The sequence below is a fragment of the Ictidomys tridecemlineatus genome, chromosome 5 (genome assembly GCF_052094955.1).
Source record: "Ictidomys tridecemlineatus isolate mIctTri1 chromosome 5, mIctTri1.hap1, whole genome shotgun sequence".
Taxonomy (NCBI): Eukaryota; Metazoa; Chordata; class Mammalia; order Rodentia; family Sciuridae; genus Ictidomys; species Ictidomys tridecemlineatus.
In genome coordinates this window covers 53,341,770-53,369,759 of record NC_135481.1, presented here as the reverse complement: position 1 = coordinate 53,369,759, position 27,990 = coordinate 53,341,770, and the positions used below count along the sequence as shown (strand labels likewise).

General features: G+C 39.7%; 1 protein-coding gene and 1 long non-coding RNA gene across 2 annotated transcripts; one reads left to right on the top strand and one right to left on the bottom strand.

Moving 5' to 3' along the window:
• LOC144377795 (uncharacterized) lies at nt 1–544 on the bottom strand. The gene is made up of 2 exons (XR_013438948.1): nt 298–544; nt 1–116 (listed from the first exon to the last, which is right to left on the bottom strand). It is a non-coding gene; the product is annotated as an uncharacterized LOC144377795 (long non-coding RNA).
• On the top strand, nt 536–27,990 carry Ccdc198 (coiled-coil domain containing 198). The gene is made up of 6 exons (XM_078049958.1): nt 536–1,069; nt 3,385–3,467; nt 16,743–16,829; nt 17,488–17,589; nt 18,854–19,016; nt 27,632–27,990. Exons 1-6 carry the CDS (start codon nt 847–849, stop codon nt 27,865–27,867), a joined length of 894 nt encoding a protein of 297 aa, XP_077906084.1. The 5' UTR covers nt 536–846; the 3' UTR covers nt 27,868–27,990.

Genomic DNA, 27,990 nt, shown 5'->3' with positions numbered 1-27,990 from the left:
TGGCTTTGAAAACAGCTTTTATTTGGATAATGTATTCAAGATATTTTTTCCCTTTTCTGGGGTGGGAGGATCCTATTGTCTTCCTGCCTTCTCTCAATGTAGTCCTTCAGAGGAAACTGAAATCATTGATAGAAAAATCAAATGAAACTTTGGCCACTCTGCTGCTTCTTTTCCTATTTGAAAAACATATACTCTGATTCAAATTAAAGATTAGCAAAACTCTCCATAATTAGCATGCATTCCCTGATTTCCAAAGATGACTTAGCTATTCTTGATGACTAGTCCTTATAAGGGTACCTGCAATGAAAGGGTCAAATTTAAGACTTCTCTAAATCTCTGCTCTCCATCTCTGTTAATGTCCTTCCTGGTGTTAGACATTTGTTTAATGATCAATAGTGGTTTCTATTCCTACAGCTGTGTTTTTCAGAGAGTAGCATAACCAAGTCAATGTTTAACTGGATTCTTTGGCTCTGGAATGGCAATGCAGGAGGTGAAGGGAAGTCTCCATGGAAACCAACCTTCTGGGAAGTGGCCAGGGGGTTAGTATGTGGTGAAACAGAGCAAGAGAGATGTTGTGAGGAAAACCACTACTTTCTACAGCTGGGGTCAGCTTCCAAAATATCTTTTTTTTTTTTTTTTTTTGGTACTAGGGATTGAACTCAGGGGCACTCACTGAGCCATATCCCCAGCCCTTTTCTTGTATTTTACTTAGAAACAGAGACTCACCAAGTTGCTTAGGGTCTCCCAAACTGCTGGGATTCTGAAATATCTTAATTAAAACAAACTACATTAAAGACCCCCAAACTACCTCCGGCATGGTTTTCCTTTGAATCTCTTTCATGGGAAATGGGCCGGAGTCACTCTAAGGCTCACTCTCGGGTCACCAAAGTAGCCCCTCTGCAAAACAAAGGAGCAGACACTCCTTCAGCTGGCCCTATGGATTTTGCATTTAATCACAACCTGGAAGAAAAGAGCTCATATTCGTTGGCAAGACTACAGGACCAGAATGAAATTCTGAATGGCCAGCTGCCACCTCTGCGAGAAACCTGGTATGGAAGGTATTCTACAGGTAAATGCAAAACTCAGCATGGGATTTATGTGTGGGGCCTAATAGAGCTGTCGATAGATTGACCCATCTCCGTGATCTCAGCAAGTCTCTAATTTATCGAGATGTAAGGAAATATGTGGGGATTGAACATTTGTCAGTTGAAGTAGGAATTGAACGTCTGTCAATCAAAGGTATTCTGGCACCTTAGAATAGGAGTGTAAACTGTGTACAAAGGCATTTTTAATATTCCAAATGAGAAGGAAAATCATTTTGTTTCAGCTTAGTTTATAGTGCTTTCCATGTTTGTACTGAGCTTTGCCAGATCATTAAAATTATAAAGGCACTGATGTAATGAATGATAACAATCATGTATTTCAGTTAGATTCTAAATTTAAATCATCATCTCCAATACAGTTTAATGCATCAGGCTTTGTGGTTTTGAAAGCAGCACTTTAGGAGTGAGTCTTCTCTAATGTGACTTTTGAAAACACCCCAAACAAAATTGATTTATTGTAGAACAGATGAGTGGATGAGTCACCCCTTCTCTTCATGGTCATCTTCAGGGGAAATAATTTTTTCCATTTGATTGGAAGCTCTTAGCCTGAAGTGGCTATAAATTATTCTGGGATATTTTATAAGACATGTAAAATATGTTGTGATGATCGTCGAGATAATGAAACAGATATTCTAACTTGGGAAGAGAAATATGTTTATAAAGTATATGCAAGTATATATGTATGGAATTTTCTCTTTTCTTCTCATCCTGGATCAGTTACACAAGTAAGCTCCCCTTACTGGAAGTCTTGATCAGAATGCCTGCATTCTCTTTTGGAACCTAGCAGAACTTGCCCACAATGATTTGCATGAGTGTCTTCTGTAGAATTGACAATGTTAAGTAGTTCTATACAGCCTATTTTATTTGTTCTCCAACTTCTTTAATATCTGAATGGGAATTTTCCCCTTAGTTGCACTGAAAGATTCTTTTTTTTTTTTTAATCCAAACTATCCAGAGTTTTAAGATTTTTGGTAACTGGATAGTGAAAGCTTATTTTAGTGCTTTAGAGTTCCAACTGGAAATTTTTATTTTTGAGAAGACAAAATCTCATTGAATATAAATAACAAGGCATTAGTGAGCGTGCTGCCGACTAATCCCAGCTCCACCAAATACCAAACCAGACCATCTTGGACAAGTCACTTCATCAATTTTCTTCACCTATAATCAGGGGTGATTAAAAACAACATGCCATATTGGGAAAAATCTAACTAAATAATGGGGTTATATCTTTCAAATCACAGTATAAAAATAAGAAGTAGTCAGACTTCGGAAAAAAAAATTTGCCAAAAAATTTACACTTTTAAATCCAATGTTTGAGTTGTTTCTGTACTCTCAATGTGGTGTCATCATTGAAAGAAAATAAAGACATAGTTTTCAAACTACTAAAAGTTACAGCAAAGTCATTAAAGTGGCCATTAAAAGTCTTAAGGATGGAGTTGCATAATGCTCCTGGAATTTTCCATTTCAAATGTGAAGTGAGAGTATAGGATGATCTATTTAACAATCTAGAAATCAGATTCATCCATATTGCCAAGGGAAAGGACAAGGATTTCACTCATGCTGTTTGGTCTTGGCAATAGTACAAGAGCCCAGGATTATAAAATTCACAATAGACCTATTGAGCCTCCCTGTTTCCTAGCAGAGGCTTAACTCTGTAGCCCTGGTTTGTTTTCTCAGGAAAGAATGCCGATATGTTGTATTACAGTAGCAACTTGGAATTTCCCTGGTTTGAGAGAAACTATTTAATTTTGATCATACAAGGCTAAGCATTGCATACTCTTATTGGAAGCTCATGTTCTAATTCTGAGTCACCTTTCTCTGCATCTAATCACCTATTACCTATTTAGAGTTCCAAAAGATAGATAAGATAGATTTTTTTCATTTGTTAAATATATTTTTCTGATTTCTTATATTTTGGGGAGGAGATTCATGGAACTAAAACAAATAAGTAAGTTTCTATGACTTTCCATTACATAGGCCAAATTCTGTGTTTCAGTTGTATTTGTAGCCCATGCATTGTTTAATTTTGCAGATCTTCCTCTCAATATCTATCAAAGAAGGAAATGATGAAATCAGAAATTAGACTAAAATTTTATCATTCGCATTCAAGTAGGGACCCTGTTCCATGTGTTTCATCTCCACATTCAATCTATGGGTTAAACGTATATAACTGAAAAGGTACAAAATTATGTTAACAAGTCTACAAACTAAGGATCATCTTTCTAATTTAATGGTAAATTGTTTTAATGGCTTATTCTCATTTCTCCTCCAATTCTTCAAGCACCCAGGGCCATGTATTTTGACATCCCACTGGAACGGGGAGAAACAAGTATTATTAAAAGGCATCCACCTCGAAGACTTGAAGTAAGATGAATTTAAGATGCTTCATAAAGAATTTCTTGGATTTAATAGTAACATCTCTTTTTAACTATCATCATAAAAAAAGGATATTTACTAACATTAATAAGAATATTTTTAAAGATAATTTTGCCAATTACAAAGACCAATTTACTTAGGATTTCCTTTTTAATGGTTTCATTTCCAAAACGAGCAAGTATACTAACAAGTACATGGGTAGGGGGACTCTGGGGCCTGAATCTAGCACTGACTCATTGGGTGTCTCTGGGAAATTATAATAAATAATAAAAACAATGACTACCACTACTACTCAATTACCACCTTCTACAAGTCTGATACTATACTAGACAACTTAATCTATGGCATTCATTTAACCCACTAAGCCCCCTATTAGAAAGGACGTCTTACCCTTATTTTATACATGTGGTCAGAGAGCTAAGTAACTTTCCAAAGACACACAGAGACTGAACACCAGCCAGGTATCAAAGTCCTTACTCCTAATCATCAGTCCAAATGATCTCTACAACTTTTATCTTTAACTTTATTTTCCCAGAAAATAAACTAGTTGTTGAAATTAGGAACATTAAATCTCAACAAAGCAAAAGCATCAAATGTATTCATCATAATAAATGTTTAATAGTTTCCCTTTAGAGGGATGCAGATTCTAAGAGCAAAAAAGTCCAAAAAGTATCATCCTAGATGGCATTAGAGCAGATTATGCTAAGTGAAGCTAGCCAATCCCTAAAAAACAAATGCCAAATGTCTTCTTTGATATAAGGAGAGCAACTAAGAACAGAGCAGGGAGGAAGAGCATGAGAAAAAGATTAACATTAAACTGGGACGAGAGGTGGGAGAAAAAGGGAGAGAGAAGGGAAATTGCATGGAAATGGAAGGAGACCCTCATTGTTATACAAAATTACATAGAAGAGGAAGTGAGGGGAAAGGGAAAAAAAACAAGGGAGAGAAATGAATTACAGTAGATGGGGTAGAGAGAGAAGATGGGAGGGGAGGGGGGATAGTAGAGGATAGGAAAGATAGCAGAATACAACAGTCACTAGTATGGCACTATGTAAAAACGTGGATGTGTAACCGATGTGATTCTGCAATCTGTATACGGGGTAAAAATGGGAATTCATAACCCACTTGAATCAAATGTATAAAATATGATATGTCAAGAGCTTTGTAATGTTTTGAACAACCAATAATTAAAAAAAGAATTGTAATGCAAAAATAATAAGAGAGCTCATGTATAATGGCAAAAGAAAAAAAAAGTATCATCCCCTAGAAAGGGAAAGAGATCAGAGTGGGTCCTTGAAAATGAGCAACAGCTAAAAGGAGGGTTTGGGGCTCTCTCATGAGCAGGATCTTCCACTGACATTTGAGAAATGGGATTACAGTCAAATCCCACCTGCTACATAATTCACCCAGATGCCTGGGCTATCCCCAGGGGTATTGAAGCTTATTTTTGAGAATTATTTCTGTTTCGGTTGGTTCTTATTTGTCTTCTCCAGAAGCTCAAAATTATCATTTGAAATGATTATAAGCTTTCATTCAAAAGAGCATCTTTTCCAGAATTATTAGAAAATATTCCAAAATATTAAAAACCTCAAAAATATTGTTTAGCTCAAGAAAAATAAAGTATAAATGTAATGAATTAATATCTAAAGTTTTTGAGCATATCTGTGGATAAACTGAATAACTTTAAGACTTGTTTTATTCCTAAACCAAAGTTTCCTTTCAATGGAGTGTGTTTAATATGTCTCTGTGAAGCTGACTAACTCAAACAGAAGAAATTACTATAACCAGTGAAAAACATCTGTGTAACACTGTATAGTCCACAAAGTATTTTTATCATCTATCAAACCTATAGAAGACAAGGTCAGGTTTGGGTTCTCCCATTAGTCCGTCAAGCTCAAAAGAGGACTTTGATATTTCAGTATCTAATACTACACCCCACACACTAACCAGCCACCTTAAAATTAAAGTCAAGAAAAATATCTGGGCTCAGTGTTGCATACTTGTCATCCTAGCACCTTGGGAGGCTGAGGCAAAAGGACTGCAAGTTCAAAGCCAGTGTTTTAGTCAGTTTTTTTGCTGCTGTGATTGAAAGACCTGATTAGAAGAGTTGTAGAGGAGGAGAAATTTATCTGAGGGCTCACGATTTCAGAGATCTCAGTTCATAGACAGCGACTCTATTTCTCAGGATTCAAGTGAGACTGAAGATCATGGTGGAAGAGTGAGGTGGAGGCAAGCAGCTCACATGATGATGAGAAAGCAGAGAGGTATCTCCACTTATATATAAAACATATACCTCAAAGGTACAACCCCAATGACCCAACTTCTCCAGCCACACCCCACCTGCCTTCAGTTACCACTCAGTTAATCCCATCAGGGAATTAATTTACTGATTGGTTTAAAATTCTCATAACCAGATTATTTCTCCTGTAAACCTCCTTGCATTGTCTCACAGCTGAGCTTTGGGAGATACCTCACATCCAAACCATAACAGCCAGCTTTAGCAACTTAGCAAGGCCTTAAACAATTTAGTCTAAGATTCTGTCTCACAATAAAAAAATTTTTAAAACTGGGCATGTACTTAGTCATTAAGTGCCCCTGAATTTAATCCCTGGCACCAAAGAAAGAAAGAAGGAAGAGAAAGGAAGGAAGAAAGGAAGAATGGATAGATTATGTGAGTACAAAGGCTATGTCTCATTTAATCATATATCTTCAGCCACTAACATTGTGTGCCACAGAAAAGTCAGTTGGTGAATGAATGAACATCATGCCGGCTGGGGGAAAAACACTCAAAGTGCACTCCCTGTTTCTACAGACCTGGAGCATCCCTGGATTAGAATTCCAGCTGCCTACCCAGAGCAACCAATATGGTTAATTATAAAGGTAGAGGAATGTTTTATTGAACCTCAGAGCAGGGAGACACCTGTCGGCAAATGAAAGGCAGAACTCTCTAAGTTTCTCCCCCAAGCTCTCTTCTGTCTGTGTGCTTAATGCCTTGGCATCTTTCTCTGCTCCTCAGGTGCACTTGATGAAATATGGGCACCCTGGGATTGCATCTTATAGTTCCAGTCAAATGGAAGATTGACCTGAGCCTCTTGGCTCTGATTCCAAATTCCTGGGAGGCAAGATATGACTGGCTAAGCTTTGCTCATGATTCGAGCTCTGATCCAGTGAGTTATAAGCAGAGGACATGTTCATGCAGTAGAAATGTGGGTGGAAGAGTCACCCTCTAGATTCTGGAATCAGCTCCCAGAAAGAGGGAAATCACTAGGAACTTGGCAGACACTCCCAAAGATATCAGCTATAATTATCTTCACAAATGAGGCTCAGCACATTTTCCACCACAAATGGGTTTTTGAGAGAATAATAAATGCTGGTTTCCCATGACATGCTAATTAATAGCCTAATCTCTGCCCAAAAAAATTTCTAAAAGTATTTTTAATTATTAAACCAAATATAATTGCATCCTAAATAATTTGAGCTGTGTATTTGGCACTCTCCATTTCCTGAACATCTACTCCTCAAGTATAGAGCAGGTCATGAACTAAGGTTCCTCAACTTGGAACTGAGCTCTGAGAGCCTCTGCCAGGACAGTGAATCAAATGTGCCTGCCCCATGGACAAGAGTTGATCAGCAGCACCCCCTCTGGTCTGATTACCTTCTCCTGCAAACGTCTAAAATCCAGCCTAAGTTGGGAAGTTACTGCATCCCCAGATGATTTGCTTGGATAATTCCCTCACCTCCAAGGATTTGTTCAAATGTCACCATCTTCAGAAGGCCTACCCTCCTGACCAATTACTGACAATAGCAACCCTCTTCCAATCCTCCTGATTCCCTCCTTCCTTCACTGTCTTGTCTTTTCCCCGGCATGCCTATTTCCATCTAATACATCAAACACATTACTTACCTATTGTGTTCATCTTGTATTTTCTTCACTGCTCCCTTATCTCTCTTGTGCTAGAATACGACCTTCACAGAGCCAGGGATTTTATTTTTCTATTGTTACTAATGTATCTGAATATCTAGAAGGGTGCCTGGCACATAACACATGGTCAGTAAGTATGTTTTGGTTATTGAATGATTGAGTTGGAGAAGAAAGAATGATGAGTGTAAATCTGCTAGTGAGAAATAAGGGGGATGGTTCTGCCTTGGATGGTTTCAACGTTGTTTTTGGCCTTAGACAATATTGAGTCTACTGAACCTCAAACATGACACAGACCTTCATTTACTGAGATTTCCTTTTAGCTCTTTCAATAGCGTTTCATGATTTCTCCATGGGAGTCTTGTGTGATTTTTAAAGTTTGTTTCTAGGCCCTTGTAACAGTTAGGGTTCAACAAGAGAAGCAGAACCAGCAGAAGAAGTTATCTATGAATAGACTTACAGCAAGGAATTGGATTATGTGATTGTGGAGTCTGGCAAGGCAAATCCAATAACTACAGGGCAGGAAGGGCAGGCTGGAACTCTCAGGCAGAAGCTGAAGCTGCTGTCCACTGGCAGAATTTCTTCTTCAAGGTAGCTTTAGTTTTATTCTTAAGACTTCTCAATTGGCTCAGTGAGTACTGCAGTGAGAACCTTTCAGAGCTATCCATTCTCACCTGTGCAGGCCTCCAGCCAGCAGCTGCTCTTGCCTGTTGGATGAGCACTGGGCCCTTTGTGGGGAAAACATGTCAATGAGAAAGAGAAATTTTACATGGAATCTAGTGACTCTAGAAGTGTTCAGATCTGTGAAAAATCTAGTATGACTTTTTCCTTTCTTTCTCTCCTCAATTTAAACCATTCTCTTCATTCTCAGTTTGCAGGAGAAATCTTAACCACAGGTTGTTCCTGACTTTTCTGTTCCTAACTCACCAGAATCCTGGGGATCCTGGGGGAAGTTTTCTGTAGCACCTTCTCCCTCCATACTTTGACAATGCTCTCCTGAATAGGACTCCTCACACACAGAAACAAAAGCTGTGAGGTGGGGCTAATTTTTTATAGGTTCCACTAAGTTGTCCCAGAGCCAGCCAGGGGCTGCTATGCAGCTGGCTGACTTGGTATGATGACTTGGTGTCCAGGTACTGTCAGATCCTCAAGGCCATTTACTGCAGACAACACCTGCAGAGATGTGGCCCCTCCCTGAGTGTACCCCCTAAATGGCAGAACTCCCCAGGGCTTATCCTGGCAAATGAGAATACACCGTAGGGAAATAGATTCCATTTAACCAGTCAGTGGCGCTTCTACAACCATCCCATCAGTCAGTGGTAGAAGAGGCAAGGGGAGAAAGGAAGGTGTCATTTAATCAGAACACATTTCTAGAGGGATAGTAATAAACAGGGAAAATTATATATTGTCAAAGTGAGATTTTCAAAATGAAATTGTCAGAGCCTTTGCATTCGAGGTCTGCAAAACTCTACAGGAACCTTTAAAACTACCTTATATATACATTGAAAGTGCCACTTCACTCACTGATAGTGATACGAAGGACTTGTTAGGAACACAGAGTAGTCCACATTTATCATCACAAGAAATATCTATAGATTATGATGGCTTAAGATCTCATTCAGTCCATATAGATTATCCAAAATAATCTTCACTAAATTCAACTGATTATGGACCTCAATCACATCCTCAAAATATTTCACAGTAACACCTAGATTAGTGTGTGCATAACTGGAGACCATAGCCTAGCCGAGTTGCCACATATAACTGACCATTAGATATGTTATAGGACTTTTACCCTACCTATTGTGAATGAGGTCTTTTTTTCCATTGAATCTTCTAAATGATTGTTATTAGTGAACAAGAAAGCTATAAATTTTTGTAATTTGTGTTTCAGAACTTTATTCACATACCTTGATAATTCTCATGGTCTGTAGATTCTTCTAGATTTCTATAGAGGCAATATCATCTATAATTTTTTTTTATCTTTCTTCCCAATTCTTATTCTTTGTACTTGTTTTCTTGACTTCTGCATCAGCTAGAATGTCTTTGCAATGTTGAATACAGGCAATTATAATGGGTATCCTTGTCTTATCTATAACATTAATGGGACTAGTTCTAAAACTAAGTACAAGTTGAACATCCCTCATCTGAAAATCTGAAGTCCAAAATGTTCCAAAACCCAAAGCTTTCTGAGCACCAAATGACACCACAAGAGGAACATTCTACACCTGACCTCATGTGATGGGTTGCAGCCAAATGCAGGTGCACTGAAAATATGACATGAAATTACCTTCAGGCTAAGTGTAGAGAAAGCATAAACTAAACATTTTGTGTTTAGACTTAGATCCCTTCCCCAAGATACCTCATTATGTACATGACAATATTCCAAAATCTGGGGGAAAATAATCTGAAATCTGAGGCAGTTCTAATTCCAAGTATTTCAGATAAAGGACACTCAACCTGTAGAATATTTACAATGGGATTTTGATAGGTACTGGTACCAGTCAGATTCCCAAAAGGAAACAAATGTCACAATCAAATTACTATAATCCAGGAATATTTTCCTTATAACTATCTATGTATAGAGATTTGGTCAAGAAAACCACAAAAGATATTGCAATAGCCACAAGTGGCCACTGAGGGTAACCACAGACTAAGAAAGGGAGATATTTCTGGAGCCTGGAAAGAGAAATTGGGGAAGAGGGAGCTGCTTTGAGAGTAACAGGGACCTTCCTTTGAGAGACAGAGTCACCCCAGTATAGCTTTGCAGGAAGGGATATAGAGGAACAAGCACCTTGCTTTCTTGTCTTTCCCAGTCTGGTCTCCTGCCAGGTCCCCCAGTGGCTGTACTGGATGTGAAGTCATAAGCACGGAAACTGCTCAGTCCTTACAGACAGAGACCAGAGCAGAGAAGTGTGGCAAGTGGATCCAGAAAAACAAATGAAAGAGAACTGGCACAATGCCATTTATTTTAATTATCATCTTCCCCTTTATTCGTCAGTGCTAAAAGTTTTCCTCAGGGCTGTGTTAAATTTATTTTTCCCTATATATTAAAATAATTATATGGGTTTCCTTTTTAACCAGTGAATAGATTATAAATTTTATGATGTTGAACTAGACTTGCATTCCTGGCCTAAGTCCTACTTGACTTATGAGATACATATATAAATATACCACTGAATTGGGTTTTCTACAGCTGTGTGTATGTATTTTAATAAGTGACATATTTGTATGTTTTTTCCAGTTTTGCTGTCGAGATTAAATTAGTCTTGTGAAATGAGTCAATTACCTTTCCCTCTTTTCTACTCTCTGATTCATTTGTTATAACACAGGTGTATCTTTCCTCTAATGTTTGGTAAAATGGGCCTCTACAACAATTTTTAGCCACCGGGGCTTTTAAGGGGAGTAAGAAATTTTTTACTAAGAATTTCTTTGATGGTTCTTAGTTGATTTGGGTATCTTATTCTTCTTGCTAATCCATATGTTTACAAGAAATTTTCCATTTACCTAAACTTTTAAATTTGCTGTAGCTCAGTGGCAGAGTGCTTGCCTAGAATGTGTGAGGCACTTGGTTCAATCCTTAGCACTGCATAAAAATAAACAAATAAAATAAAGCCATTCTGTCCATCTACACCAACAAAAAAGTTTAAAATTACAAAAAGTCTTATATTCTTTATATTTGACTTTGATAATACTTATAAAACAAATATTTCAGCTTACCTTTAGATTCTGCTATTTCATTTATTTTTCTCAGTACTGGGAATATTACCCAGGACCTCACACGTGCTAAGCATATACTCTACCACTAAGCTACTCCCCCATCCCTGTAATTCTTTTATAAGGTAGGCTGGTGGAAAATAATTCAGCCCCTAATTTCAATCTGTGAGTCTGATTCTGATTTCCCATTTAAATGGACCATTTTTAGATCCTCTTTAACCAATAGAAATAATAGCCATCAAGGCCACTAAGTGCCTTATAAATCAGCTTCCCCTAAATGTTTGTATTCCTGTTCTTTTGTCTGGTCTAAGGAGATATTTGTCTTAATTAAAGCCAGGCCATATCTTTTTTTATTTTGCATTTTATTTTTTCATTGTTAGCTGTGTGGAGCAAATGTTGTTGAACTAGGAGCTCAATGCAATGCCTTAATCAGAAATTCCTTTTTGGCCTTATGATTTCTCACTTCAAAGGTGTCCTGGATACCTTTCTCTGCTTCCCAGAACCTTAAAAAACACATTCTTAAGTTATGGTGCCAGATAGATTTTACATTTTCATTAAGTTGCTCTAGTCCATGTTCCTCTTCTTGTTGGAAAAGGTTAGTGTTTATCACCAGGTTCAGTGATTTGGGGCCTATGGTTGATTTAATCTTGAATCTCCTAGCAGACATTTCAACTATGCTGGCCATTTGTTTTGTTTGAGAAGCCAAATAATTCAGAAGCCTTTAGACAAATAATACATATCCTGATACTATAAAATGATTTTTAAGAATTGTCATTTTACCCATTTTCTAGTAATTCCTTCCATTGGGTTCTCTTTGAAGATGATGAATTGAAGCATCTCACTTCACAGGCAGGGAAAAGGAACATGCATACGAGGACCCAGAATTCTAAGGCAATGTTGTTTAACTATTTAGATGAAACCAATTTTCCAAGCAATATTTTCTGTAACATTTAGGAGGCCAAGAGCAAATGACTTCAAGGTGGGATCCCATTTGCAATGTCAGTTGCCGCCATCTAGTGGCTTTCCGGAGGAATCGTATGGTTCTTTGGGTTTTTTCCAAAGGCCAGGAAAAAAGTAATTGCCTGGAAGAGTTCCTGAGCTTACCTACCACTTAGCCCTTATCAGAACTATGAATTTGCCAGGTGCAGTATCTGTAATTACCTCTGTAATCCCAGCGACTCAGGAGGCTGAGACAGGAGGAACACAAGTTCAAGACCAGTCCCAGCAACTTAGGGTGGCCCCTAAGCAACTTAGTGAAACCACTTCTCAAAATAAATAATGAAAGGGTTGGGGATGTCGCTCAGCTTAACACCGCTCTGGGTTCAATCCCTGGCACAAAAAGAAAGAAAGAGAAGGAGGGAGGGAGGGAGGAAGGAGAAAGGAGGAAGGAAGGCGAATTTAAGTTGAAAGACCAAGAATAGAAGGATCTGTTATTACCTATATCCTTATAAAAGCAAAAACCTGGCCCTAAGAATTTGTGGATAGATTATTTAAAATGAATAAAATAGCCTGACTTCTTCAGACTCAAGTTTTCAGTAATACTTTGCAAACAAATCCTCTACAGCCTATTTTGATGTAGTTTCTTTACTTACTTGAGGCAATGTGGAGGCAAATGGACCTAATCTGGAAAGAAATCATCAGAGTTCCTGGAAGAGGATATACATATATCTCCTTCCATTGTGTTATCTTTGGAGATGATGAATTGAGGCATCTCACTTCACAGGCAGGACATACTCAGATCTACTGAGTCTCAATCTCCAGTGAGTTGCCCAGGAATTTCTTTTTTAGTTCCAGGAGATTCTGATGATAAATCATTTGGGGAACAAGTAGGAAAGAACCTGGTGTTTGGAACTGGACACACCTGAGCTTGAATCCTGGACGTGCCACTTTCTAGCTATGTAAACTTGGACAAGTCATTAACCTCTCTGAAATGGGGATCCTCATAATTATGCAGAAGATGCACCTGAGGATTGAGTGAGGTGACATATTTCTACCCAGGTGTAGCATGCAGTGGCTGCAAAAATCCTACAGTCTTCATTGGAGAGACCCAAATCCTGAACCCTGTCCCAGTGCCGAGTATGGCACAAAAAATTCTATCTTCTTCTGACCTCCAAGAGTTCCCTCCTGTTGTTGCTGATCCATCCTCCCACAGGTGTCTTGAGGTCCCCTCTGTCTTGGTTTCCCTTTTCCTATCTTGTCTTCCCTTCTTTCAGCATTCTGACTCAATCCTTTGCTGCATCCGGTGCTAGCAAGATTCATTTGCTTGACATTTTCATGTCCTACAAAGTTGAGAGCCAGGGAAACGAACTTCTTTTACTACTATTGATTATTTTTCATTACATTTTTGCTAAATTATGTTTAAAAGACCACTTCCTTATTGGATATGAAAATGGAACAGAAAAGTAGTTCCTACCACAAATACAAAATGCCTGAAACATAAAGAGGAGCTCCTTGCCCTTAAGTCCCTTCCCTGTCTCCATATCCTTTGACTTTTTTTTTCTTCCTTGCTAGGTCAAATTTGGACTGCTCCAGTAGAAAGGCTGCTGTCCCCTGAACAGGTCAAGTTTAGGACCAGAAGCCAGGAAATGAATCCACAGAAAAGTGGATACTCGGCATCTATTTTCATGGTTCTGTTGTCTCTTTTTACCCTAGTCACCTGTCACAACTCTCTCTTCTCTCTCAGATGCAGCCATTAATTAAGAAGACACTGGACTGTGGGTGATAGGGGATAAAGAAAAGACAAACAGACACACATAGGGAGAATAAGCTGGGGCCAGGTGGGTTACTAAGCTCTGGTGAGGCTTGATTGGCTCCAGAACTAGCTCAGCAAGTTTGTTGTACAGATTTCACCATCAAAAGGTTATTTGTGGGAAAGTTTCAGTGAAGCAGGCAATCTTAAGGACACAGGACTGGAGAGACATTAGGGTCATCTTGTTTTGCTCAGAATTCATTCTCCCTGGGAGAAGGTGCTGAACTCAAGGCCTCGACTGATGGAGCCATGTGCCTTTGCCCATAGCCACCCTTGGCCAGCGTTACCGTAGCAACCGGGGCATCTTGACCTGCACCTTCGAACAAGCAGCTCCCAGTGAAAACACAGCCATGATGTCAGATGGGCCATGATTTAGACCACTGCTCTCCACAGTCACCTTAAAAGCCACGCTGGCTTCCAGGCCAACTTTTTGACAATGCAACAAGTCACACCAAAATGAAACAGTTTTTAAATAAATGATCATTTGTCTTTGGTGTTGGTTAGTGTGGGAGTGGTACTCACACTTCGGCCTGCAGCTTAATGTTCTCAGGGTTTTCCACCTACTACTTGAATCATCACTTCTCAGTCTCCTTGGCCAGCTCATCCCCATCCACCAGTTTCTCAGTTTTGGAGCTCAAATCTGCTGTCCTTGGCACTGCTCTTCTCAGTCTTGACCTTGCCTTTGACCTTGGTTTCAGTCATACTCTCCCCAGGGATGATTTCCAAATGTACAGCCAACACAGACCTCTCCTCTGAGCTCCTTGCCTAACTAATTACTACTCAACACCTAAACTCACATTTCTCAAAGATGTCTCCAACTCAACCTTCTGCAAACCAAATTTTTATCTTTCTTCTAAATCCCACCCAAAAGAGGTCTTCCTCTAGGGTCCCCAACTCAGTAAATCACACTATCCATCCTTTGCTCTGGGTGTCATTGGGAGCCTTGGCTCTTCTTCTCTAGTTAGGTCTATATATTCACAGAGCCATCAGTGTTCCTCTGTCATCTTCAGTCCATCCTCTTTGAAACCTCAGTTCATCATTCTTTGTCCTCCTCACTTTTCTCCCCACTTCATAGTTACTCTTCTCTAATCTCATTTCCACACTGCACCCAGAATTATCATATTTTTTTAAAGCAAAGGTAATCATGTCACTACTGTGCTTCATACTGCCAGTGGCTTCCTATTTCCCTTAAGGTGGACCAGCATTAGAATGGCCTGCTGGCCCTGCCTGAGCTCTCCAGCCCCATTTTGAGCTTCTCTTTCCCTCACTTGGAGCTGCAGTCAACTGAGCTCTTTCAGTTCCTTAAACAGATCATGTTCTCACCCTGCCTTGGGGCTAGAGCACAGGCTGTTAACTCTGCCCAGAACACCTTCGTTCCCTAAAAACTCCCAATCTTCCAAATTCTGCTAGAAAATTTCCTCCTCAAGAAACTCTCTTGGACTGCCTCGTTAGCCTTTCCCCCCAGCTGGCCTTCTAAGGTTTCTATAGCAAAGCACAAAGAGCTGTGTGACTACAACAACATGAACTTATTATAACTCAGTGCTGGGGGAAAGGAGTCTGAAATCAAGATATCTATACGGTTGGTTCCTTCTGAAGGCTGTAAGGGAGAATTTGTTCCATGCATCTTCCATAGCTTCTAATGATTTGCTAGTGATCTTTGACATTCCTTGGCTTGTGGAAACAAGACATTCCTGGTCTTTGCCATTATCTTCACATGGTGTCCTATTTATAAATGTGTCTGGGTCCACATTTCTCCATTTTATAAGAAAACCAACATATTAGGTTAGAGGCCCATCCTGCGGTAGTATATTCTATCTCAACTAATTGCCTCTGCATTGACCTTATTTCCCAATAAGATCAGATTCTGAGGTACGAAGGGTTAGGATTTCAACATATGAATGGGAGAGGGCACAATTCAACCCATAACATGCCCCGTTCACTTTCAAGGTTGGGTCCTCCAGTTATATGTTGTCAAATACTTTTTTTATTCAAAGCCCTGATCACAATTTGTAATTATCTGTCAGATAATTACGTAAGCAAAAGTCAACCTGTTGCCCATAGATTATAAGCTCCACCAAGGACATGTCCACTTTCATTGGCCATTGCATCCCCATGCCTGACATGCTCACTGGGTGAAAAATAAACTCTCCAGGCCCCTCATTGCACATCACATTGTGAAGAGTCTAGCTTCATCTCCCAAGTCTGCTCAGTCCCTTCTCAGTGTCTTGCTATTCAACTTGTGGAACATAAGGACATCTGAGATTTTTAAAAGGCTATAGGCAGACCCAAGGACATGAGTTACCACCCAGTCTTAGTGACCCTTCAAAACTCAAATATGATGTCCTCCATGAAGCCTAGACTCTGCTAGAAAAAGACATCACTAAGGTTTGTTAACACATTGCCCTTCCACTTTAAATGTTTCTCCTAATCATCTGTGATTGTCACTGCAGGAGTCTGAGTGAGCTTCTCTGGAGATCTTAAAAACAGGACCCTTCCCTAAGGAGTCGAATAGGTCAGCTGGGTAGTCAAGAGATGAGTAAAATAAAGTAACCTCCAGGTACCTCTTTGACCTCAATATTCTACGAACTTGCCATTTGATACTTTGAATATGCAGTGCAGACAGAAAACAATTTAGTCTCTTAACTCTCTGACCAATATTTCAATTGGTAAGTCACCAGCAACAGTGCAATAGAAATAAAGAACCCAGATAGGTCAAAAAGCCTTTGGCACAGATAACGACTGTAATGCCATTGGGACCACCTTCCCTGTGCAGGAATAAGTACTGCTGCAAAGTGTTCAGATAGTTTAATGACTGGCTTTTGTGTTTCATCATCTTATGGCATGAGGAATGCTGAATACTCTAATGTTGGACTTCTAGAAGCTTGAACCCATTGACCTGCCACAAGTAATTACCTCTGAAAGACTCCTGAGCCAGCAACAAACCTGGACAAGGCACAAAGCAAAGGTGAGCTATGGGAGTCACCTGAGGGGGTGGTTAGCAGGGAACAGGCTGCATGGGAACAGGGCAAGCGGTCTTTCTCATGTCCTGTCTGCACTGAAGAGTTCAAAGCCAGATTAAACAGATAAATCCTTTGCAGTGAGAACCTTTCAGAGCTGTCCATTCTCACGTGTGCAAGCCTCCAGCCAGCAGCTGCTCTTTCCTGTTGGATGAGAATATACCATAGGGAAATAGATTCCATTTAACCAGTCAGTGGCTCTTCTACAACCAGCCCATCAGTCAGTGGTAGAAGAGGCAAGGAGAGAAAGGAAGGTGTCATTTAATCAGAACACATTTCTAGAGGGATAGTAATAAGCAGGGAAAATTATGTATTGTCAAAGTGAAATTTTCAAAATGAAATTGTCAAAGCTTTTGCATTAGAGGTCTGCAAAACTCTACAGGAACCTTTAAAACTACCTCTATATACTGAAAAGTGCCACTTCACTCACTGATAGTGATACAAAGGACTTGTCATGGATGCACAGTAGTCCACATTTATCATCACAAGAAATCTCTATGGATTATAATGGCTTAAGATCTCACTCTGTTCCAAGAAGAATTTAAGGTTGTAGATTGCAGTCAGTAACAAATTACCCTGTACTAATGACTGTGTCATCTTTCATAGCAAAAACTGGAAAAGAAAATGCAAACTCCAACATATACTTCTGGGAAAAGACAATATTTGCATAAAATGCAAATGCTGGAAATGAACCGTAGAAGACAAGAGGTAAATATAAGAAGAATGTCATATTTACCCAAATGTATACCACATAATCACTGCCCTGGCACATGAATATAGTAAGTGCACATGTCTAGTCCTGACTTAGTATCTTAAAAGTCATTGGAGCTAAAGATTCAACTACTGAACCTGGGAAGACAGGAAGATCCCTTCTGCTAACAACCCTACTGACTCTGTTCTCTGTTTTCAGTCCCCTTGAAAATATATCTATGCCTCAAGTCTCCCTTTTTTAAAATAGGTCACTTCTCTGACATTCTGGCTCCAGCAGGAAAATGGAGTAGATCATTTTTCTTTGTTAAGTAAAAGGAGTGGGGGGGCTGGGGATGTGGCTCAAGTGGTAGTGCGCTCGCCTAGCATGTGTGAGGCACTGGGTTCAATTCTCAGCACCACATAAAAATAATAATAATAATAATAAAGATATTGTGTCCACCTAAAACTAAAAATAAATATTTAAAAAAAAAGGAGTGGGGCTGGGAAAGAGTTGGTCTTTATTCCGACACCTAGGCCTCTTTCTCTAAATCATGCTGTACAATTCTCCTATAAGAAACACCTTGTCTTAGTCCATTTTCTGCTGCTGTAACAGAATATCACAGACTAGGAATTAATAAAGACAAGAAACTTAGCTTCACAATTCTGGAGACTGGGAAGTCTAAGATCAAAGTGCTAGCATCTCGTAGGGGCCTTGCTTCTGTCATAACATAGCAGAGGGCATCACACGGTGACAGAGTGTGAGATTGAGAAGACAGGAACGAAAGAGAGCTAAGGCACTAAACTTGGAAACAAACCCACCCCTAGGATCCTGGGATCACAGCCTTAATAAGATTGCCCTCCAAATACCATCAATATATGAATTTGGGGAGTAAATTCATTTATTAGGAGATACATTCAAACCATAACAGATAATAAACCTTTTTACCAGTGATGTCCCATAACTGTCATATTCTAAATTCCTGCCTCTGAGGAATGAGCCTGTAGTAACTGACTACAATTCCACAGAGAAAGGCTTCTGCAATCATCCTCGCCTTAATTGAGCGATACTTTTAGACTGTGGGCACATTCCCCTTTCTCCTAACAAGTCTGAGAATAAAAAAAATGTCACCACACCTTCTAACAGAAAAAGAAAATTTTATTGTGGTTAAGGGACCACAAGATGTCTGTGGACAATCTACAACTTGCACAGTGGCTAATCTGCTGATCTATTCCTGCAAGGATAGCTTGAAGAGAACATTGACCATTTATTGCTGATTTTCAGATCCAAATGGAGTTGAAGAAGAGTCTTCATAGGGAAGAAAGAGTTACTAATAAGCAAAACCTGAGGGACCATAAAGTCAAGAAAATTCTTCAAAGCATCCCAGGGAATGAAGATGATGACCTTCTAACCACATTACCTGATGAAACCATGAACAGAGGCCCAGGTGAGTCATGTGGCATTTTTAGTAAAATATCTCAAGCATTTTTAAAACTTCATCAAATATACTCCCAGGGTGGGAGTGGGAAGGAGAGTGAGAAAACAGCAAACATCCTTGGTTTCTTGCTGATGTTTTGCTTCTCAGATGTAGTGGGCAGGTTGTTATATAATTTGGGGTAGCTGGTGGGGAAAGACAGAAGCTTAAGCTCTGTAATAAGATGTTTCTTTCTTTTTTATGGGTGTAACATGATTTATATTAGAATTAGATTCTTATTAGATCCTCACCCCATCCCTAGGAAGAGAAGAGGTAAAACAAAACAAAAAAAAAAAGCCTTAAATTATGGTTAGAATGAAGCATGTGGAAATATTAAACAGCCCGCAGCCACATGGCAAACTTGCATTAGCTGGTTTGACATCATATGCAGAACCCCTGTCCCTGGCTTCACACTTTCTTCTGCAGATCAGCTCTCCTAGGCACATGCAGAAGGCCTCAAATGTATCCATCATCATTGCCTCCCCCATGCTGGCTCTTCTTGCAGAACCAAGACACTAGATGAGGCCTCTATGCCCAGTCTGTCTCAGGCCAGAGCCCTGGAGCCCTCTCCAGACTTTCTTCTCCTTCTGCTTGCAGCTGGTCAGTCACAAAGTCCTGTTGAGGACACCTCGCGCTGAAATCTGTCCTCTCTTTTGTTCTCAGTGGTGTCACCTTAGGTCAGGCCCTCAGTCTGTCACACCAGGGCCACTGCTATAGCACCTGACTAGGTCTCCCCCTTAGGTCATACCCACCTTCCAGCAACCCTCCACTCCAGTGCTTCTCAGTGTGGTCCTCAGGCCAGCAGCATCAGCATCACCTGAGGACTTGCCCAGGCCCCAGAAACAGTGGCTGAATCGGAAACTGCAGGAGTGAGGCCTGAAGTCTGGGTTTGACCATCTTACAGGTGATCCTGATGCCTTTAAAGATTGAGAAACACTGAACTTGAAGTATTTCTTTACTCTGCTCAGTGATCAAAGTAGGACCTCAGGTCCAGCAGCATAGGCACTGCCTGTGAATGGCCTAGAAATGTAGAATTCCAGAGCCCCCCAACCTACTGAATCAGGATCCACTCTCAAGATCCCCAGGTGATTCTCATATACACTGAAGTTTTAGAAGTACTACATGCAATCATAAAATGCAAATCTGATCATGTCATTCTCCTGCTTAAAAAAAAAATTGTTCTGTGAGTGTTCAAGACAAAATTAAAGTCCTCAACACGGGGTTGTAGGCCTTTCTAGCTACTGCCCTCCTTCCTAGCATCATCTCCTGCCACTGTCCTGTCCAACAAACCCAAATTACTCTGTGAACTCAGATTATTCATAACTTTCTTAAGAGACATATCTGTCCCCAACCTCAACACTATGCTGCCCCACCAATTAGAGCCCCATTTGGTTTTCCCTGTCCATATTCCCCAAGGTAAACCTGAAGTTGAAAGTGAACATTTTTTGTTTGCACAAGCAGTGCTGACCTGTGGGCCAAACCCCACATCAGTGGGACTGGCCACGGAGAGAGCTACAGAAACATTGACCATGTCTCTGGAGATCTAGAACTTCTAAGATGCAAAATCACCTGCTCAAAGAGACATGGCCCCAGCTCAGAGGAACAAGATGCTTCATCAATAAGTTAATTAAATAAGAAAAGGCTGAATAATTGAAAATCCACTTGGGGCATCCATTTAACCTGTGCTTCCAAATCACAGAATGAAATATGCTTTGTAGCACAGAGATAAACAACCTTTACAACTCAAAAAATTGGGCACAAGGGCTGGGGATGTGGCTCAAGCGGTAGCGCGCTCGCCTGGCATGTGTGCGGCCCGGGTTCGATCCTCAGCACCACATACCAACAAAGATGTTGTGCCTGCCAAATACTAAAAAATAAATATTAAAATTCTCTCTCTCTCTCTCTCTCTCTCTCTCTCTCTCTCTCTCTCTCTCTCTCTCCCCCCTCTCTCTCACTCTCTCTTTAAAAAGAAAAAAAAAAACAGACATTGACCAATGGATTGGCTCACTGAAGCTGGCAAGGTCTATCAACTCTTAAATTATCACATTTCCTCCAATATTTCTCCCGCCCTTTAAAAAAAAAAAATTGGGCACAAAAACCAAGAAGAGAGCCTCAGTGAAAATTAGACACTCCAACAACTCATCACTTAAGACCTAAAAGGGAACCAACATTGGAAAAGACTTTGGAATACACCCCAAGACCTGGAGGGGCCCAGGAGAGACTGTGGCACACAGAAAAGGGGGTTTTCCTCTGCTGTCCTGGGCTTTTTAAAGTGGTTCCATTTTGTTGAAGTTGAGGTTTGTTGAGTGTGCATGATAAACCAGTCTGTGCTCCTCCCTTAACAGATATTGTCTCCTTTAATTCTCCTACAACTTAGAATGTAGGACTTACTACTTTGCACTCCATGTGACAGCCAGGATTCAAAGTCCGGACATGTTTACCCATCAGCTCACACAGGCTCATCAGGACCCCAAGGACTCAGAGCTCTGTGCAGACACCTCAGGAAAGCCTGCAAATCTATCAGCTGAGACTCCCCAACCCTCCCTTTCAGAAGAAGGCTGCATTCTGGGGCTTCTAAAATGAACAGAATTGACCTGCTTGGTCTCCTGCCTCTCAGCTCTCCCAGGGTGGGACAGAAAAAGTGACACGGGCAGAAGCCAAGCCACTCACCAGGCAGGGAGGTGAAGCACAGCCTGGTCATGAACCCCTGGGGAGCTTTCAAATGCTCTGATTCCTGAGTCCCACCTTCATCCTATTGAATGAATCTCTAGATAGGGGTCCAGAGAATTCTACTTTTTAAAAAAGTCCCAGAACTGACTTTAAAGATTAACCAAACTTGGACTCAATAACCTTGAGAACTCCCTCAACACTTAAATTTTATGACAGTCTTTTCTTTATAATGTGTGTGTGTGTGTGTGTGTGTGTGTGTGTGTGTGTTTCCTTTGCCTCTGTGTGCACCTGTATGTGAGGGTACACATGACAAAATGAGCCTAGAAAAATGTAGATTTTGCTAGCATGAAACTCTAATTCTTCTCATTAGAATGAAATCACAAGTAATTAGAATCTCATGGACTGCATCAACACACTTAACCTATTGCTGGAGTTGTTGGAAAGGGAAGTAAAGCAAATATCACTGAGCATTTATTCATTGATGGAGAGATTACAGTGCATGCCTGTTGACCCTTCTGTTCTATGCTATAAGTCTCATTGTACACTGTACATGTTAAAGTATAGAATATTAAGATAATAATGGGGAGAGCCAGTATTTAAAAGTAGTTTCTAACATTTTAAATGCATTATTGAATCCTCCACATATCAGGCCTGTGAGGTGAGAGTTATTACCACCTTTCTTTTATAGTTGAGGAGACTAGATCCAGAGAGGTCAAGTCCATGGTCAAGATCATAGCCTTGACCTTGCAAGTCATGAAACTGCTCAAGGGATCCACGCTCAGAGCACCTGACTCCAGAGCCTACACACCCCACTGCACTTGGCAGATGGTCTAGCAATGAGTCCTTTTTATTTCCAGGGAGCGTCTTTGCTTTCTTTCCCTGCCTTCTAAAAGTACTTAACTTTGCTGTCTCCTACAAGTGGGGCATAGCCAAGATCCTACATGTACTTGAGCATCCTGCTTGTCAGCATTTGGCCATTAAGGTTCCTCTGTAACAGTCCCCTTTTAGTCAATGATATATTCACCCTTTCTTGTTCTCCCTTTGGAAGGTGGGCTGAGAGTTTTGACCCTCTTGTGAGAAAAAAAAACAACAATCTTTTCTGCTGCCTCTTTAAAAATCACCTGCTCTTTGCATATACTTTATATATATTTCCCTGATAAATTACATATATAGATCATATGACCTGTATAATTATATACAACATACTTGAAGTGAGCATTGCTCTTTGGGGTGTATGAATTTTGATGTGCTTTTGAGGTGTCTCTCCTTTCCAGAAGCCATGGTTTGAATACAGTGGAGGGAAGGTGCTGGACGCAGGGTCAAAGTCCTTCACTGAATCCCAACAGAGCACTCACTAAACATAAGCTCCAAGAGAGCAGCACGTTTTCTTGTTCCTACAACAGGGCCTGGCACATACTAGCCTCTCAATAAATAGTAACCATATATTTTTCTACATGGTTTTATTCTACATACAGAATATAGCTGAATTACACTTCCATAACCTCTGTGAACCTAAGTTTCGACATCAGCAAAGTGGGAATAAATATTGTCTGTCATGAAGGGTTTATGTAAAAATGAACCTTATGTGTGTAACAGCACAAATAAAATGTAAAATACTTTTTAAACATATAGGGGAATGGACAAAACAGAGAGGATGGAATTGATCTCGTAGAGCAAAACAACCATATGCTTCACAGAAACGTCACCCTAAATCCATCATTTGAAAATTACTTCACAATTCTGTTCTTATCTGGCTACCTGTACTATTTTCCCGCAGACTGTCTTGTTTTGCTTTTTAAATAAAACTTTGTGAAATTGTGAGTCTGGCATAGAGGTGGTACACTTTTCTAAAACACATATTATAAAGCACAGAACCACCAACATTGGCCATGTTCTGTGATCCTTGTACACCCTGAATCACTCCCCAAGTCATTCCCCAGGTTTTCCCCCTTGGCCTATGTGGTTTCTCCAGTTAATTTTGGAGTAGGATACACCTGCCCTTTACTTTACTCACTCAAAACCCATTTAAGTTCTTTAAAGTTATGGTTTTGTTTTTGTTTTTGTTTTTTACTCTTTTTAAGTCTATAAACCACAGAGAACCAAAGATCTTATAGAAATGTAAGAAGTAATAAAACATCTAGCTCAGAAGGTCTCAACTTTAATGCTATGTACACAGAACCATGTGTATAATACAGTGACAGTGATTGATTTTCAAGGATAAAACTGAATGTGTGAATTTTGCCTCATGCAGTAACTCTAGATCTGAATTATCACAGCATCAACAGGGCTGTGGGATTGAAGCTATCATTAATATTACATTAGATCACACTAATAACAAACATTCCCTTCCTGTTTCAAAGCTCCTGACTCTACTTAGATGTTTTAGAAAACTCATGTTCCTAGTCTACTTAGATGATGCCTTGAATAGTTCTTGGCTCATTTGCAGAGCAGAGATGACTGATACCCCTAAATCCCGACGAATGTCTTTCTCAGGTCCTAATTACCACTACTTCTCACTTTCTCCTAAATTTTCTGATCATTCATTGATTCATTCACTTATTCACTCACTCACTCAATGGGTACTTACTGATCATATAACAGGTGCCAGGCATGGTGTGGTAGGTTTATTCTATGATAGTGAACTAGGTAGATGTGAACCTTGGCTTCTGGAGCTTTCATAGAATACCCAATGAATAGGGAGATGTTCAGGGAGAGTATAACTGGAAGTTAAAATAACCTGCAAGGTCAGATTTCTGTAAAGAAGTAACATTTAGTTGAGACATGAAGTATCTGGAATAAAAGGCTGAAATGCCATGAGAATGAGAACCAGGAATACTGGAACGTTCAAACTGTAATTACTACCAGCATGTGAAAAAGCCCTGTGGTGGGAAGAAGCACAGTGGGTTCTAGATACTTGTCAGAGCAGAGAGGTTCAAAGAGTGACTAGAGATGGTTCTGAGGCATCAACAGGGCCAAATCAACCCAGGTATTGCAGGTAATGTCAAATAAGAATTCTGAAGTCTATCTTAAGATCAAGAAAAAGCCATTGATGGGAGTGGCATGGTCAGTTTTATATTTTTAAATATCACTCTGTCTACATTGTGGAGAAATGCAAAAGGAAATGGAAAGGAAATGCAATTGTGCATGTGGTTATAGGAACACAGCAGTAACAGGTGAAAAATGGTGTGTGGATGGGGAGAGTACAGCGAAGATGAGGGTGGAGAGGGTTCAGATGAGAGAATTTTGCAGAACCTGGTGATGTTTTGGACATAGGTAAATGGAAAAAGTAAGAAGGCCAGGTAGATTCCTGGGTTCCTCTTGAATAACTGAATAAGTAATGGGGCAAAAGTGGTACCATTTGTGGGATTAGGGTAGCCAAGATCTGAGCAGGTTTGTGAGAGAAAGATAAGGTTGTGACATTGCCAAATAGACATCAAAGTGTAGGTGTCCAGTTTTACCATTAAAAAAAAGGCTTGTAGCTTAGAGGAGAGGTTAAGGCTGCAGAAATAAATTAACTAGCTATCTATCATGGCTATGTAAATAAGCAAAAAATAACAATGATGATGGTATTCCTCCAAAGGAAAAAAATCAGCCCTTTGCTCAGGCAGAAAGAAAACTGGTATGTCACAGGCATGAATCCTTACATTGCAATACTTGATTCTCAACTCACCAGGCTGTAAACATTAAATATGTGCATACTGGTTTTTGTATGTTATCATACCTCAATAAAGTAGTTTTTAAGAATATGAGGCATAGATGTCAGGCGCCGCACACGCCTGTAATCTCAGTGGCTCTCGAGGCTGAGAAAGAAGGATCGTGAGTTCAAAGACAGCCTCAGCAATGGTGAGGCACTAAGCAACTCAGTGAGACCCTGTCTCTAAATAAAATACAAAATAGGGCTGGGGATGTGGCTCCATGGCCAAGAGCCCCTGAGTTCAATCCCCGATACCAAAAAAAAAAAAAAAAAAAATATATATATATATATATATATATATATATATATATATATATGGTGCATAGAGGAAAAAAGAAACACTTGATTTTCTTATATAATAGTAAAAACTTCAGATATTAATGATTTAAATAAAATATGCCAAAAGATTTAATAAGCGATTATCATTCATATGACTCAATCTGCTCCATCCAGACTGGTGGAGACTTTAGACTTTGACCTAGGATTATTTTCCTAGCTCAGAAGTGGTTGGGAAGATTTTGTTTTTTGGAAAGCCAGATTTACTTGGGCAAAGTCCACATTGCTCTGTGCATTCTAAAAGAAGGCTAGGTACTGCTTAAATTAAAAAGCTAAAGTAAATACATATGAGCACATAATCAAACCTCACACATAAATTAAGTAAGAAAGAAAGAAAAGAAAGGAAAAGAAAAGGACAAAGTCTGACTTATTGAGCTCCCCAGTTCCATAGATCTGCAGTGTGGTCCGGGCATTTGGCATTACAGCCTACACAGGTGATTCTGATACGAAGTCAGAGTTGATGTGAAAGTTAAAAGCATCATGTGCCTAACACACAGTAGATGTTCAATATCCTTGTTCAAAATGTTGAATTTAACCACAAGGAAACAATCAGAAAAGCCTAAGATTGGTCATTATGCAAAATAATTGACCTGTACTCTTTAAAATGTCAGTATCATCCCTTGGGCTTAATCTCCAATACTGAAATAAAAAAAGAAAAGAAAAGAAAATGTCAGCATTGCAAACAATGAAGACAGAAGAAGCAGGGGAGAAGGAGGATGAAGGAGAAAGGAAGTGAGAGGTGAGAGGACCTTATGTGGATAGGCTAGGGGTTTTTTTGTTTTGTTTTGTTTTCTTGTGGTGCTGGGGCCTCATATGTACTAGGCCACTGCTCTACCACTACCACTGAGATACACTTCCAGCCCCAGGATTCTCTAATTAGAGATGAAAAGAGAAGAAAATAAAATAGAATGCATGATTCTAGACTGGATCCTGGGCCTAAAAATTAAAACATGAGCCAGGCACAGTGGCACATGCCTATAATCCCAGGAGCTTGGGAGGATAAGGCAGGAGGATAGCAAGTTCAAAGCCAGCCTCAGCAACCTAGTGAGATCCTAAGCAACTTAACAAGACCCTGTTTCTAAATAAAATATTAAAAATGGCTGGGGAATGTGGCTCAGTGATTAAGCACCCCTGGATTCAAAAAAATAAAAATAAAATATAAACAAAAAATTGCTCTAAATAGCACTATTGGACCAACCACGGATATTTGAATATGGATTATATATTAGAATAGTATTAGATCAATATTAAGTTTCCTAAGTATAATAATTGTATTATAATCATGTAAGGAAAATGTGCTTACTCTTAAGAGATTTGTGGTGTATTTAGGGGAAAAGTGACTCTCTAAGTAATTCTTACATGGCTCAGATGAAAGCAATATGTAGCAAAGTGTTGTTAAAGGGTTGGAGTACATAGGTTGACTTTCAGGAGATTTAAAACTTTTTTTTGAGAGAGAGAGAGAGAGAGAATTTTTTTTAATATTTATTTTTTAGTTTTCGGCAGACACAACATCTTTGTTTGTAGGTGGTGCTGAGGATCAAACCTGGGCCGCAGGCATGCCAGGTGACCGTGCTACTGCTTGAGCCACATCCCCAGCCCCAGATTTAAAACTTTTTAAAATAATGACTAATATTTTATTAATCCTTATAGAGACACCACACGGAATTGTATGTGTGTATGTGTGTGTGTGTGTGTGTGTGTGTGTGTGAGAGAGAGAGAGAGAGAGAGAGAGAGATCTCATACTCACAGACACAAACACACACACACCAAACAAAATACTAAGCAGATTATTCTGTATTCACAAAAACCTAGGCACTTGAAAAACAAACAAACAAAAAAGACAATGTTAGGAAAAACATAAATTAAAAGAGTTTTTCATCTTTTATAGGAAACTCACAGGCTGCAGAGTTTCTGGACTATCAAGCAAGGAATGAATATTGTCACAGAAAAATTGGGAAAATGGAAGCATGGCTCCGTGAACAAGAGGCCCGGGGACAGATTCTCTGGGACATTTCCAGCTCAGACTCAGATGAGCAGGGAAATGATGATAAGAAGCCACGAGCACTGGTGAGGACCAGGACAGAGAGAATCCCACTGTTTGATGAATTTTTTGATGGAGAATAAGAGTGTCACTCACTCAGTGAGACAGTGGGGGCACTGAAAATTTGTTTTCCTATCCTTCAAGTTAGATTTTTTATTGACTTTGAGGAAAGCAATTCACCTTAATAAACAGGATACCATTTTGGA

Coding starts and splice junctions, on each gene's coding strand:
- Ccdc198 (XM_078049958.1), top strand. CDS start 847: ATGGGCCGGAGTCACTCTAAGGCTCACTCTCGGGTCACCAAAGTAGCC. Junction 1,070..3,384: donor GTATGGAAGGTATTCTACAG/GTAAATGCAAAA, acceptor CAATTCTTCAAG/CACCCAGGGCCATGTATTTT. Junction 3,468..16,742: donor ATCCACCTCGAAGACTTGAA/GTAAGATGAATT, acceptor TTGGACTTCTAG/AAGCTTGAACCCATTGACCT.